The 15,101-nt window shown below is 32.0% G+C and overlaps 4 protein-coding genes across 6 annotated transcripts; 1 reads left to right on the top strand and 3 right to left on the bottom strand.

Moving 5' to 3' along the window:
* Window positions 1–1,432: 1,432 nt before the first annotated feature.
* Window positions 1,433–5,219, top strand: LOC116841645 (E3 UFM1-protein ligase 1 homolog). 2 transcript variants are annotated; one of them, XM_032809853.1, is made up of 5 exons: window positions 1,433–1,675; window positions 2,160–2,737; window positions 3,051–3,188; window positions 3,260–4,618; window positions 4,703–5,219. In XM_032809853.1, exons 1-5 carry the CDS (start codon window positions 1,596–1,598, stop codon window positions 4,837–4,839), a joined length of 2,292 nt encoding a protein of 763 aa, XP_032665744.1. In that variant the 5' UTR covers window positions 1,433–1,595; the 3' UTR covers window positions 4,840–5,219. The 2 variants fall into 2 exon arrangements, with proteins under 2 accessions (XP_032665744.1, XP_032665743.1); XM_032809852.1 differs by having other exon boundaries at window positions 1,436–1,675; window positions 3,042–3,188.
* Window positions 5,212–6,451, bottom strand: LOC116841648 (transmembrane protein 170A). Its single transcript, XM_032809857.1, has 3 exons — window positions 5,996–6,451; window positions 5,800–5,905; window positions 5,212–5,725 (listed from the first exon to the last, which is right to left on the bottom strand). The coding sequence occupies exons 1-3, from the start codon at window positions 6,054–6,056 to the stop codon at window positions 5,530–5,532; spliced, it is 363 nt and encodes a 120-aa protein (XP_032665748.1). The 5' UTR covers window positions 6,057–6,451; the 3' UTR covers window positions 5,212–5,529.
* Window positions 6,452–7,684: 1,233 nt separating this feature from the next.
* Window positions 7,685–10,753, bottom strand: LOC116841646 (26S proteasome non-ATPase regulatory subunit 12). Of its 2 annotated transcripts, none has more exons than XM_032809855.1 (8): window positions 10,592–10,753; window positions 10,058–10,248; window positions 9,747–9,983; window positions 9,256–9,360; window positions 8,996–9,177; window positions 8,690–8,914; window positions 8,227–8,383; window positions 7,685–8,115 (listed from the first exon to the last, which is right to left on the bottom strand). In XM_032809855.1, exons 2-8 carry the CDS (start codon window positions 10,220–10,222, stop codon window positions 7,825–7,827), a joined length of 1,362 nt encoding a protein of 453 aa, XP_032665746.1. In that variant the 5' UTR covers window positions 10,223–10,248; window positions 10,592–10,753; the 3' UTR covers window positions 7,685–7,824. The 2 variants fall into 2 exon arrangements, with proteins under 2 accessions (XP_032665746.1, XP_032665745.1); XM_032809854.1 differs by having other exon boundaries at window positions 10,472–10,641.
* A 2,408-nt stretch (window positions 10,754–13,161) lies between these two features.
* On the bottom strand, window positions 13,162–15,095 carry LOC116841647 (putative nuclease HARBI1). The gene is made up of 4 exons (XM_032809856.1): window positions 14,817–15,095; window positions 14,419–14,705; window positions 13,491–14,052; window positions 13,162–13,326 (listed from the first exon to the last, which is right to left on the bottom strand). The coding sequence occupies exons 1-4, from the start codon at window positions 15,026–15,028 to the stop codon at window positions 13,314–13,316; spliced, it is 1,074 nt and encodes a 357-aa protein (XP_032665747.1). The 5' UTR covers window positions 15,029–15,095; the 3' UTR covers window positions 13,162–13,313.
* Between the last annotated feature and the right edge of the window lie 6 nt (window positions 15,096–15,101).

The following is a 15,101-nucleotide window of genomic DNA, read 5'->3' as shown; positions in this document are numbered from 1 at the left end:
GGCTTAAAAAGAGACTTGCATTTGCGACGTGAAGTGGATAATATCTTTTTTATTATTTAAATTTTATTATTTATTATTAAAAAATATTATTAAATATAAGCACAGTTGAAAAATAATCCTAACCCTACTCGACATACGTACACATTAGTACATACTTTGTTCCAATTGAATCGTGCACAACGTAAAGGCCAAATCACATTAGCGATTGGAGATTGACAATTAAAGATTAGATTTTAACGAATCAACAAGCTTCAACCTTGGCTTGCTTTGTTCCAATTGGTCAAGTTCCAATCTTCAATCGTCAATCATCTATCGCCAATCGCTAGTGTAATTTGGTCTTTACACTTTGTGCATTTCTGTATATGTACATATGTGTCAAGATATATGTTAAGCAATTGGAAAGTACCCAATATGATGTTATTTTTGCTAGTAACTTTAAATTATAGTTTCGAAGTCTTCTCATACAAGTCGCATCATTATTCTCACTTATACATCAAGGTCGTAATATGACAATAATTAGATGAACCTGTGCAAGTAGTACGACTCAACAAGTAGTCAGCTACTCTTTTGTTTTCATATTTTGTAACTCCAACTTCAATAACATATAACTTTAATAAAAATAATAATAATAATGAGAAGGTGCATAAGATATTTTACAGTTTGAGGTCTCTAATTTTCAAATAAAATAAGAATATTATATTGATATCGTTTTTTGCTTAAATATATTAAGTGGAATAAAAAATGACAATCATTTAATTTTCAACATCACCTTTTAGTTGAATTTTTATATCGGAAATTAATTTTATTGAAGATGTAACATATATTTTAAAGACGGAACTTTAAGTTTTCTATTCGTTACTAAACGAATTGTATTGTATACTAATTTGTTTTTCTTCTGTGAATGATGCAAACAAAAAGATCTTTTTCGTTTCTATGTTCAATAATTTGATAAAAAAGAAATTGCACCACAATTTGGAGATATGCAAATTAAAGATCAAGGTTTACCTTTTCAAACAAAATAAACGATTTATTATATAATTTTTTGTATACTCGTTGCAACTCGACAAAGTTGACTAAATATTTTTGCATTTAATGGATCTTAATTTATATTTGTGTAGCACCGTAAGATTTTCACACAAACTTTATATCCGTAAATATATTTAAAAACTAAAAGATTTGTTCAAACTATAAAACGCTTCTCGAACCATCTGCTCATCACTACTTTTGTTCAAAATATAGCTTATTACATTATTATTTTGCCTATTTTTATGGATGAAAAAAATATTTCAATTTTCAAGCATAGTGTATATAAAAAAATATGTAATTCGTAATATGTAATAAGCAAAGATTATAATATTTTGTTGATTATCGTATACTACGATATTATTTCTTGTTCTGCTTTATACTTTTGTATTATACTTAAAAATTTGTTGTGATCGTTGTGTTCTATTCTTTTCCAGTGCAACTATAAGGAACAAGCTTACGATAAGAACATGACAGATTGAAACACTTGTCACAGCAATTATTAGCAAACGCCACGTTGCTCGAGTTTTAATGCGATTACTCAAATCATAGAACGATAAAAAATTCCAAAGATGACCAGTGTAGAATGGGAGGAAGTTAAAAGACTGGCTGCCGATTTCCAAAAGGCACAGCTCACTTCAACTTTACAAAAGTACGTGTTACTTTCACTATATTCTAGGTTAACCTAATTTTATCTTTACAGTATGCAATTCTCAATAAATGTAAAATATAATTGTGTTTGATAATTGGATATATGTAAATAAATTATACTAAATTTACAAATTTTTTTGTCATTTGATTCATATTTTGAATATAACTTTGTATCATACATATGTTTTGCAAAAGTTTTAAAGAAATTTAAACATATGGTATTATAATAACATTATAATAAATAAATTTTTATTATAAATATGACTAAATCAATTTTATATATTTAATTTCGATAATTATATTATCTATTATATCAAGACTTGTTAAATATTGTTGTTGAAATATTTATTTATTTTTAATTGGGCTTTCATGTTATTTCAAATATTTGAGTTAAAAAGCCAAAAAAATTCAATTAATTTTTATCCATCTATATCAAAATAATATTTATCAAATGCACTGGTGTAACAATTAAATTCACATTATAGGCTTTCGGAACGGAACTGTATAGAGATTATAACAACATTGGTAGAGAACAAACTTCTGGATATTATATTTACTAATGATGGCAAAGAATATGTTACTCCACAGCATCTAGGAAAAGAAATCAAAGATGAGCTATACATCCATGGTGGAAAAGTTAGTTTAGTTGATCTGGCCCAAATTCTTAATGTCAGTTTATCACAAATAACAAAAGTAGTAACAGAGATTGAAAAGCACAATAAGGGATTGAAAGTAATATTGGGACAACTCATTGATAAAAGTTATATAAATAAGATCGCAGAAGAAATCAATGATAAGCTTGTGCAGCATGGTTGTATTAATGTGGCTGAGTTGACGCTCACTTACGATTTACCAGCTGAATTTATACAATCGGTTGTCGAGAAGCAACTGGGAAAGATAATACACGCGACTCAAGATTCCCAAGATTCTAAGGTCTTTTATACAGAAAGCTTTATTGCTACAAACAGAGCAAAAATTCGAGGCGCATTGTCTGCCATCACAAAGCCTACACCGTTATCTGCAATATTGGGACAGTGTGCTATTCCAGAAAGGATATTTTTCTGTAAGTATTATATTAAAACAGTAATATGAAAACAGTATTAAAAAAGTTTCTAGTATTGAATATATATTTCCCCTCTTTTATATAATTAAATTATGTTTTATGCATTAGGTAATTATGTTCATTAAAACCTATTACTCTTAGTTATCTTTATAATAGTTCTACTACTCTTAGTTATTTTTATAATCCTATTATTCTTATTTATCTCTTTTAAGACTTCAGACTTATTTCTTATACATATATATATTTTTTTTTTTTTTTTTTTTCCTATATGTATTAATACTTATCACACATATCATATATGTAGCGATTCTAGATGTTTTACAAGAAATAAAACAGGTGCCTGGGGTGGTAACTGGTAAGCAGGGTGGAAATAGCGTTTATATACCTATCATATACTCTAAGAGTCAAAATGATTGGGTCGAAAACTTTTACAAACAAAATGGTTACTTAGGTAAAGTACAAAATTTATTGAAATTCCCAGAATATTAAATTTCTGTAATAATTCGGACTTGTAACTTTCAGAATATGACGCACTCGCTAGACTCGGAATATCAGACCCGTCAGGTTTCACAAAACGCCACTTTCCGAATGAAAATATAGTTTTCTTAAAATCCGTAGCTGTGGGAACAGTAATAACGGATCAAGTCGATGCCAATATCGAAGAAGCCGTTGCGACCGGATCCTTCGTTGATCTTTATCCCCTTTTACCGTCCGTATTTAGCGACGAAGACGCAGAGATGCTTCTTAAACAGGCTACGAAGAAGACCAAAGCTAACGTACATATATTCGTAAAGACGGTTGCGGTCTCTGACGCATTCTTGCAGACTTTAAGTAAATCCCTCGAAGTGGTAGCGGAACAAAAGGTTAGAGAGATCGTAGCTAGCGGAAAGTGGATTCAATATATGGCTGAAAATAAATTGAAGCCCAAATCCATGGATCTGATAACTGAGAATAAAGTAAGTAAAAAGGAGGAACGTAGGAAAAAGGCAGCGGTCGGTAAAGCGGGTGGTGGCAGCCAAGGTAGAGAAACTAAAACAAAGTCCACGAAAAAGAAGTATCTTCAGGGAAAGACGCAGGAGAACGAATCCGACGAAGAAGAGATGAATCAAACAACAGTCGGAAGAGCCGAAATCACGTTGATATCCATGGAGGATGTGAAGACGGAAATTGCGAAAGATGAGAACGTATCCGTGATCGAAGAATTGGCGGATGAACTAGCACACCACTTGCAACCGAAGCTAAATAAGTCGGCGTTGTCGTTGACTGAGCAATTGGCGCAAACCAACAAGACCACCAATTTGAGCGAGGTCGAGGAACGTCTGAATATTCTGGTAATAAATGTTCGAATATTCGATAAGGGCATCAAACAACTAGATAAGGCGGATCAGGCTCCTTTAACGAAATACTTGTTGAAGTCTTTGGGCTTGGATTTCGTGACACATATATTCAAACTAGCGGCTCAACAGAATATGCTACAGATCGCCGAGAATCTTACGACGGAGACGAGACAAAAACTACTGCAGGAATTACCTGCAGACGTGAAGGAGCCGTTAACTTCTGTTCATAAAGCGGTGATGGGAGATACGGTGGAGGATTTTTTGAATACAGTCGACGGTGCGATGGCAGTTTGCTGTTTAGTTCTGAAGAAGTACGATAAGAAGAAGGAGAGGCCGCAGGTGCTCGCTCACAGAGAGGCTCTGTTGGAAGAGCTCAACGCCACACAAGATCCCGCATTAGCGTTGCATCTGGTCACAAGCGTGCTCTTTACCGCTGTCACGCAAAGCGCCCTACACATGTCCGGCAGACATGTGTCATCCATTCTGGCGTTTCTTCGAAAGCACTTGGAGCCTGACACAGTATCGATTCTATCCCGATATCATGGTACGTAAAAACGGTGATTCGAAAGCTAGCACTATCTACAACGAAATATAAACAGATATAAAGAAACGTTTTTTTTCTGCACAGATTTGGTGCTCAATTTACTAAGCGCATCTGATGCAAGTGATAAGATGGATGCCTCAAAGGCCTTGGAAGAAGGATTGGCAGATATTAAAAGTATTGCTAACAATTTTAAGCAACACGTGAAATTGGACAAGTCTTGAGAACGACTACGCAACTAAATTTATAACTGTTATAACTAAATTTATGCAGACTTGAAAAATTTTTATTAATTTTAGAGATAGAGGAGATAAAGGTTCCTTCTGTAAGACATACGTCTTGATTTCTTCAAAATTATACTCTTGACACCAATGTAGTCGAAGTTAGACGGTACTTAGTATTTATTTCAGCTGGAATCAACGTTGTAAAAAGTTCAAAATTTTTCCAAAATCGTAAGATTTTCTTAAGTCCTTGCGTAATGTTACACAATGTTTATAGATAGCCTAAGTCTACTTTATAATAAGCATTTCTTGTAAGTCCTTAACAAATTTGATAATATAAAAAATACAGGATGTATTAACAATATAAAAAACATATTTTCTAATTAAGAATTAATTTATTGATATCGTCATATTTCCTCATCATAATGTTCAATAAATGCATCTGTCTCCTGTTACAAAATCCTCCTAATACGTATTTCTTCAACATCTTTTACATTTTATCATTTTTATAGTCAATCCATTAATAGATAGTGATGTAACTAAATATCTACAATGATAAACTTACCTATGTATGTACAGAGGTTCATATATATATATATATATATATGTATGTATGTATGTATAACTTAGAAGACACTTGATCATCATTCTCATGTATATATACACATAAATATCACAAATGCAGTTCCTAGGTTACAAAGTTGCTAAAATTCGAGTGAATCCAACACACGCTGCTACCACAGTTTGCCCAATACCCCAAAACAATGCGTACAAAGGTGGCATTTGATAACTGGATGCTCTATATACAAAGGCAATTGCTGCTGAGCTGACAACTCCTGATGTCAATGGCAACAGCACACCCATTATTATAATAAGCAGTGGAAAGAATCTATGAATACACAATAAATTGTAAAGTGATTGTATCGTTTGCAAGTAACTATTAGAAACTTAAAACTTACATACTTGCCGTATTTGTGCTGTCTTAAAGTAGCAAAACAAATTGCTCCAGCAATTGTATGTACGAATATCGAAGAAAATAGGGCCCATAAAAATATTTGATACCACATTTCTAGAAAATGATAAAACAATATTGACTTAAATTGATCGATGATTCTTGATTGTACATACATTTACAATGAACTGTTTAATCGTGTAGTACCTGCAAATGATGTTAAGGGCATATAAAATATATTGCCCGAGTTCATATTTCGCAATGCCATTTATGGTCGCAGTAAATTGACATTCGTTTACGTATCCACGTAGACATCGATGGAAAAACGACTTCCTGAATAATCGTCTCGATTTGCGAGACAAATGAATTTTTCGTTAATTTCTCGTCCCCTTTGCAACAGTTTGACAGTTATCGGTGAGGTTACGTCGAAGCATTGTTAAGAAAGTACTCCACAATTATTGGCTAATATTATCGTGACGACACACAAGAGACAGTGATGGCGATAACAATATAAATAGGTATTCATCTTCGATAATATGATTGAAGAAAAACTCAATTGAACGTTTAAAGAATCTAAACGTCAGTTAACGATATAGTTGTCAAATTTGACATCTTTCGTCGCTGCTTGGTTGGTAGCAGTTAACTTATCACGTAAGCACGAAGATTACGTAAGGTTGGCACTCGCGCGTGCCCAAAAAGCTGAATTGAAATTCAAATGTCGCGTTACCGATAATAATCAAGCAATTAAATAAATTCTAATTGCATTGCTCAATTGTTATCAGCTTAGGACTATATTATTATAGCTCTAATTAAATCGACTAGTTTTATGTATTAAATATAAAAAATAATTTTGTACATATGTTTTTTATTGTACTACAATGATCAAAGTAGAAAAAATTGTCTGCAAAGTTTTAATAATTTCCACATTAAGTAAAGTCTATACCTTAAATATTATTTGAATACAATATAGTAAAGCTTTAACGTGGATACACATAACTATTCATATAATATTTATACTTTTGAGTCCAAAATCAATTAACTGATTAATCACCCTAACAGATGTCCAGGGGACATCCAGAGTACATCCTGAGAAAGTCCTGAGGACATTTGTTCGTCCTCAGAACGTCCGTTTTGGGAGACCTTGTGCTGTCTGGGCAGTTAATTGATAAAAAGAAAAAAATTGATCACAACAATGACAGTGACAAAGTAATTATCTTAATGTAATCAAGATATATCTTACTGTGACTTTTGAAAAATTAGAGAATACAAATTAGAGAATGGAAATTAAAGGATGAAACTTTGGAAAAGACATTGAATTGATTGAAGTAAAACTAATGAGCGGAACTTTAATTGTGGAAAATTGTGGCAAAGAATAAAATGTTTTTCTAATTAAAGTTATTAGAGGATTTATAAATAGCGAGAAATCTGGAAAATACTCAGAGACACGTATGTTTCCTCAAGAAACCAATTCACTTTTCTCTTTTTCTTTCTTTAATGTTATATTATCATTTTGTAAATGCACTATATAATATTAAAATATTATCTTATATATACATTAAGCTAGTTTAAGTTGTAAATTATGTTGTATCTCTTATAAGACAATAAGATAAACTTATATAAGACGATGCAATGATTATATATTTATCGAAAGAAAAATTTTAATAATGTTATTATTATTGCTTTTTATATAATTTTGAAAGTTAATTGTAAAAGTCAAGAATAGCCTTACTTAACTTTTTAATTTAACTTTTCTGTATACTAGTATACTTTTATCTTTTAAAATGTAAATTTATATATAAATTTTTTCTGAGCAACATATTTATGTGTACTTAATTATTGGGTTATTAAGTCTTCAACATACAAAAGTATTTATATTTTGCGATTCAAAACTGTGAATGAATTTAATCGATTTAATAAATCTGCATAAATAACAGGTAGAGCTAATATTGAATAAGAATAAAGTTCAATTACGTAAGAAACACTGGCATTATATATCTGCATGATATATATATATATATTTTTTTTTCATATCAATTTTAAGATTGTGCAACAGCTAACATTTCTTCTTGATGAATTAAATGTGTTGTATGATTCACGAGACCCATCAATTTCGACAATGATGCAGCCCATGTGTCCAAAAGAGCAGCTGGTTCTTGTGTGCCAGTAAAACGAACCACCCCAGCTGGACGATCTGTACGTGCGCTAATAACACCAGTCTCCACAAGGTTGCAGAGACATGCTTCAGTTTCTTCAGCAGGAAGGTCTAATAACTCAGCCATGCGAGTTAATGTGATCTTGGTATAATATTTGGCCATAATTCTTATATTCTATAAAAAAAAAAAAAAAAAAAACAGTACATAGCATAATATATTTGCAAAATGTATACTTTTGGAAACATTATACTTTAGACATATTTTTGGTGTTGGTCAAGGACTTACATGTTCTACGACACGATTTCGAAGGTCTGTCCATCGTTTACGCCCTTCTTCAGTTCCAGCAGAAAAAACTTCGGTTGATCTGAGATCTTTTTCATAAATCTCACATAATCCCGACCATTTTATTAACTCAGGATTTACAAACAACCGCAATAACTCCCTGGAAATTACGTTATTTTTACAATATGTTAGATATAAACAAAATCTAACAATATGTTAGATTTTAAACAAAATCAAACATGATTACATTATGAATTTATACAAAGTAAATATAAAACTATTTAATAATGATTATTGTCCATATATATACACATTAAAGATAATGTAAGGGATAACAATTTATATAAATCTGAGAAGTTTTGGTTTGTGTCACAACAAAGTGAAATATCTTTATCCTCCTGTCACTTCAGTGATTATGGGCCAGTTTTATATTTACTTCGTGCTTCAAAATTATTGGAATTATTACTTGTATGTAGGAATCTCATCGAGAAGTTTGTCGGCGAGTAATCTATGGGTTAAATCAGCCTGCTCAGGTTCGTGTGGAGCAAGGACAAGATACAGGACTGCGCGAGAAAGTGCGGTATGCCTCTTCTCGGAGTCGTCTCGAATCGCTGGAGTTTCTAATACTGCTCTATTATGGCGACACAATTCTAAATGCCAACCTTCGTGGCGAGCCAATTCCATCATCAAACTAAACATAAAATAATTCGGACGCTGTGCTTTATTGAAACTCATATAATAAACTTACATGTAAACTACAGTGTATACTTACTCATAATATTTTAACTTTAAAGCCTGAGTTTCATCATCATTTTCATCACTGAAGAATTTGACATTGATTTTCTTTGCTATAATTTGCGTTCTCATAAAATCTTGTTTTGCCAGACAGAGTCTCATTTGTTCCAAGATCAAAGAAACTTTTTCCCGACGTGACATGCTACCATATGTCTCCACCTATGCAATATATTATTTAGAACTATTGTTCTAAATAAACAATTTATATGCATATCTATTATCAAAAAAATCAAGTACCTGTAATTCTAACATTACAGTTGCAGCACCTGCAATGTCTCCTTCTACCTCTTTTATTTTGGCTAAACGATGAGTGAGTCTGGCTCTTTCCACTTCTACATATATCTTATACATTCAATTTTATATTTAGTACACATAAAGTTACACAAACTATATAATTGATGTATATTAATTAGTACAATTAAGAAAATCAAGTTTTTATAGATAGTTTGAGATACATTAGAGGTTAATCAATTATTTGGACAGTACAAACGTGTAATAAGGATATTAAATAATTAGAGGCAACATAGTTTTAAACATAATAAAATGTATTATATGTATTACTTATATTATGTATTATAATATATTACTTGCATTTTTAAAAAAGTTACCAGCATTGTTTATGAGCTTTCAAAGTTTATGTCTTATATGATTATTATTTGATTAAGACATATAAAATACTCAAAACTTTTGAATTGTGCGAATTAGTGTCAATTGAAAATACAGCTTACCTTTCCTTCTGTGACTGAACGAAGAGTTTCTATTAGTTTTACCATAGTCTCTTTATTAGGTGTTTTGTCTACATAAGTACAACATTCTTGAACCATCTTGGTAACAGCCTGTTTAAGCTGAGAACGTCTTTTGGATAATAAGATTATATGTTCATTAAGTGCTGACCAATTTTTTGCTTCTAAACAAATTTCAACTATGGCTACAAGAAGTCTCGATGTTGATGTCATATCAGCACCCTAAAAGAATACAAGAATTATAGTTTATGTCCATATATACAAATATTTCTACTTTCTTGTAATGTGTACTTAACAGTTCTGGTGAGTTTTTCTAAGGCCAGTAATTGATCTAAAGCATCGTGTAACTTTCCTTCAGAAGCGAGTTTCTTGCATTCTGGAATTTTGGTATCACAAGTGCTGCTGTAGTCCACTTCCATCTTCACAAGTCTGCCTGAGTTGTCCATTGCTGTATCTGCCATTTTTGTTATTTGGTTGGTGTCTAATTCTACAAAATAAATATAAATTTAAGCTTAATTTCATAAAGTTTTATAGTCAATATGAAAAATTTAATTCGGAAAAAGAAGCGCTATTTAAATGACTCTCGAAAAACTGGTATCAATTATATACATCAAGTACTCATTTTAAAGAGGTTAGAATAAAATACAGAAAATCCCAAAGTCATTCCATCGATTGTACAAAATTGTCAATTTGATGCCGGTCCATCTCACCTTTGAAATATGTGTAAATAATATAAATTGTACATACAATTGTATGCACCCTTTATATAAAATATATTATTGTTTTACAAAATTCACAATTGACAACGTTGTCCACGCGTTTCAACTCACCGTTTAGCTTTAACCAAAATGAAGTTAAATGCAAACTCTCATTCGTATCGCTTAGTAGATGACGTCATATCAAGTCTGCTCGCATCTGTTCTGTTTTAATTGCACTTTGTACACCTCATTGCTTCTTGTTTCTCCCCAATCAGAAACAACTAAAATGAACAGACCTATGACTGCGTTCAAAAGATATATAGCTTCTGCACAGAGGACGTGGATATGCTGTTGCGCGGCAGGAAGCGACGCAGTAACCAATAAACTTCTAGCTCTTATAGAAAAACGGCACGTTTTATAATATTTAATACGTATCAAGAATGGGAGCGTCCCAATTGACTACGGTACGATTGGACACAACCAACCGATGAAAAGAATTATCTAGTGAATTACTAGGTCGAACCAATCATTACAATCTGTGTCCAATCGTATCATGGTCCCACCTATCAAGAATACAGGGGGTTGATTATGTATCTGAAAATGGAGTAAAAATGACAAAAGTAAGTAAATTTACTAGAATATTATAACTTCATTGATCACTGCTTATGACTCCTGCACACAGGACGCGGTAATGCTTGCCGCGCGGCGAAAGTCCGCGCGACAGCCAATCAATATGTTGTTTTTCCGTAAGAGCTAGAAGGTTATTACGGAAAGCAGCATATTGATTGGCTGTCGCGCGAATTTTCGCCGCGCGTCAAGCATTACTGCGTCCTGTGTGCAGGAGCCATTACAAATATTCTAGTAAATTTACTCACTTTTGTCATTTTCAATCGTATCGTGAAATACGTCACTCCGATTTTAGATACACAGGTTGCTTACGATATCGAGTGTACAGCGAGTGAGAACTGGATCCGAGAGAATAGTACATATTCCCATCTGCAACTAATATATTCTATGGCTACTCTTGCTCTGCTCTGGGGTGCGTTCGAAAACACTGAAAGTCCACGACGGAAAGTGGTGGATGGGCTTGGTGGGGTTATGCCCGATTTCTTCATACCTCCCAACAGCTATCTTCCAGATAAAGATATCCGGTAGATAACTAAAACTTCGTTTTCTTCACTGAAACCTCTGATTACGTATCTAACGCATAGCTATTCTTCATACTACAAACTTTCGGCACAAAATATACTAGAATTTAACTATAAATTACCATATTCTGTCACCGACATGTTCTTCTCCGGGTCAGTCATTTGATACCAATATATTCTTGTAAGTGAGGTTAAGTGAGGTTTACGAAAATAAATATTATATATTTTTGGTGAACTTTTTCAAGAAAGTGGAAAAAACATTTATCCGGCTCAATGGACAAAGAAAAAAGGGGAGCGAATTTTACAAAAACTGAAATTGATTTGTTAATTGACGTTACATTAAAATATAAACATATTGTCGAAAATAAAAAAACCGATGCAACAACATGGAAAGACAAAAATGAAGCTTGGGAGAAAATTTCCAACGAATTTAATGCTGCATCAGGAAATTTTCCTCGCTCCATAAAAACGATTCGTTCCAAATATGACACAATAAAAAAAAGTATTCGCAAAAAATGCTCGTTGCTCAAAAGCGAACAAACAAAAACTGGTGGTGGTCAGTGCGCAGTGACTTTGACTCCAAGTGAGGAGAAAGTATTATCATTAACACCAAACACCATGGTGGGTCTCAAATCCAGATTTGACAATAACTCGGAGTATGTATAATTTATTACTATTATATAATTACACATAAATGAAACATGTGACATTATGAAAATCTAATCTTCTTTCAGAGCATGTACAAGTAATGTAAAACAGTGGATGACACAACAGGATGTAGAAGATGGTTAATAATATCTAATATGTCTAATACATGTTTAAATGTAAGTGTAGTCCGATTTTTTTATAATATTACATTGTGTTTTAGAGTCAGAACTTCGTGTTACGGAAGATCTCATTGAATTCCTTGAAGATGGAGATGATAGTTAGTATTTAAAAGTATGAACACTCTCTATATATATATATATATATATATATATATATATATATATATATAATTTGGAAAACGACATGAATTTTCTTTTATTTACTTTATACAGGTGTTCTCCAGTTTTTGAAAAGAACAGAAAAGGTGGAAGTACCTCAAGCGACATTAATAATTCCAGGTAAAGATTTTGTTTTAATTTCGCATTATTCTTTTTAGCATTAACAAAAGTTAAATATATTGTTTTTGTAGAAAAATCAGAGAATATCGAAAAGACCTCACTGAAAAGAAAGATTGATACTGCACATTTTGTTCACGAGAATAAAGAGAATAAAACACAAAAAGGTATACAATATCACAAAATGTCAAAAGAAATAATTGAAAGGTATAATTAATCGTTGTAGGAACTGATAATAAGTTTATTTTTTAAAAAAAAAGAGCCAAGCAATTTGAAGATTCTCAGATTACGCAAGAGATGTCACGCTTGAAAAACGAAACCTTGATGTTGCAAAAAAATTTATTATTACAAGAAATAGAGGCTAAATCAGAAATCACCAAACTGACAATCGAAAATTTAAAGTTAGATGCACGAATTAAGAGGCTAACATTACAGAAAATTGTGAAGAATGTTGAGGATGATTAGTAAGTATATTTCGGTAATAATTCATATAAAATACAAGTATACAATTTATAATATAATAGATTTGTTCTTATATTTTTATTTACAGTAATTAATATTGGACCTTATGTTGCACCACTTATAGCAACCGTTAGGCGAGTTTTAGTTCCGTAATCTGAAAAATTCATATATAAGTTTCTGCAAAATGCCAAAGAAGTTGTGATATAATATATATTATTATTATATATATATATATAGTTATAAAAATTGTTTTGTATAATATATATAGTTTGACATATAAACATTTCATACTTTCGTTAAATTTGTCATTATATTTACCTTGAGAAATACTCATTGATGAGTACTTGTCTGACATTATTGTCTCCCACTTGAACTTCAACATGATTCTCGTTATTTCCAATTTCCTCGTCAGGCAAATCCACAAGTGCAGGAGGTTCTTCTTCATTGTGATTTCTGGCTATGTTGTGTAGAACTGCTGTAGCTACGATAATATCTTGCACAGTCTCTATTTTCAGTCTCATACCTAAACTTAAAACTGGAAATCGACGCTTCCAAACACCAAAGACTCGTTCAACAATGTTCCTCGTATGTATGTGAGCATTGTTATAAAGATTTTCGGCTGCAGTAGTTGGGTGCAAAAGAGGAGTGAGAAGATATTTCTTGACCGGATATCCGCTATCGCCAAGTAATATTCCCGAATGAAACTCGCCTTCCTCTAATCTTCGGTGCACCCAACTATGTTGAAATATTGTTGCATCATGTACAGAACCCGGCCATCTACTCACAATGTCTATAATTTTCATATTATTATCGCAAATAACTTGGGTATTAAGAGAAAAGAATCCTTTTCGATTTCTAAACTCTTCTGCATGTTCACCTCCTGAAAATATTTGTTATAAGTATCATTGCTTAAAATAAGTCAATACAAATTCTAAATCTTGCAATGTCTATACAATGTTTATGTAATTTTTTTCTGCTGTATGGGATAAGTACTCACACATCACAAAACATCTCAGCAATGTCTCCAAAATATTACATTTGAAATGTTAAATATTCTAGAGATAATGTCAGAGATATTTTAGAAATGTCTGTGCAATGTCTTATGTCACCAACTTATAATATTGTTGAGATATTCTGAAGACATTGCTGAGATGTTTTGTGCTGTGTGGGTGTAGTATTTTCACTTTACATAATTTATATTTGTTGTTATAGTCCATAATTTATATTTCACATAGTTGTAACTTACCAGGAGATTGTATTCTAATATGTGTTCCATCGATGCATCCAATTACCCTTGGGAATTTATACATTTCATAAAATGCCCGTTGCGTTGTACGAATTTCTTCAATAGATTGAGGCATATTAATCATTGCTGCTGATAACGAAGCAATAGCCATGGATACTTTTGCGACAACTCGAGAAGCAGTACTAATGCTTACTCCACTAAAATCACCACAGGCACGCAGAAAATTGCCCGTGGCATAAAATCTCAAAGTTAATAACAATTGGTTAATTGGTGTCAATGACCTTGACCTAAAATTACATAAAAAATTATCAATTACGAACCATTCGTTAAATAATAATATTATTTCATAAATTCACTTTATTATTATAGCTCTATTATTATTTGAACAAAATATATACCTATTCCAGAGTATTAACAATCGCTCTTCAATTGCATGCAGTAATTCTAGTACTGTATCCTTTTTCAAACGAAATCGATCGAAAAATTCTTTGTCATCCCACACTTCAAAATTGTTCGGTTTATTCCTTATTATATATGGTCTTCTTTCCACAAATTCATTATCATCATCATCATCACAGTTAAAAATATTAATATCCACGAGCAATTCCATTACTGTTTTTCATGAAGACAGCAACGATTACATACTCTTTTAATGTTTTAGGTTATGTCAAAGCACTGAAATC

Source organism: Odontomachus brunneus, unplaced genomic scaffold (genome assembly GCF_010583005.1).
Source record: "Odontomachus brunneus isolate Ranch 3 - 2012 unplaced genomic scaffold, Obru_v1 Obru_scaffold_017, whole genome shotgun sequence".
Lineage (NCBI taxonomy): Eukaryota > Metazoa > Arthropoda > Insecta > Hymenoptera > Formicidae > Odontomachus > Odontomachus brunneus.
This window is presented reverse-complemented; position numbering and strand designations above follow the sequence as displayed.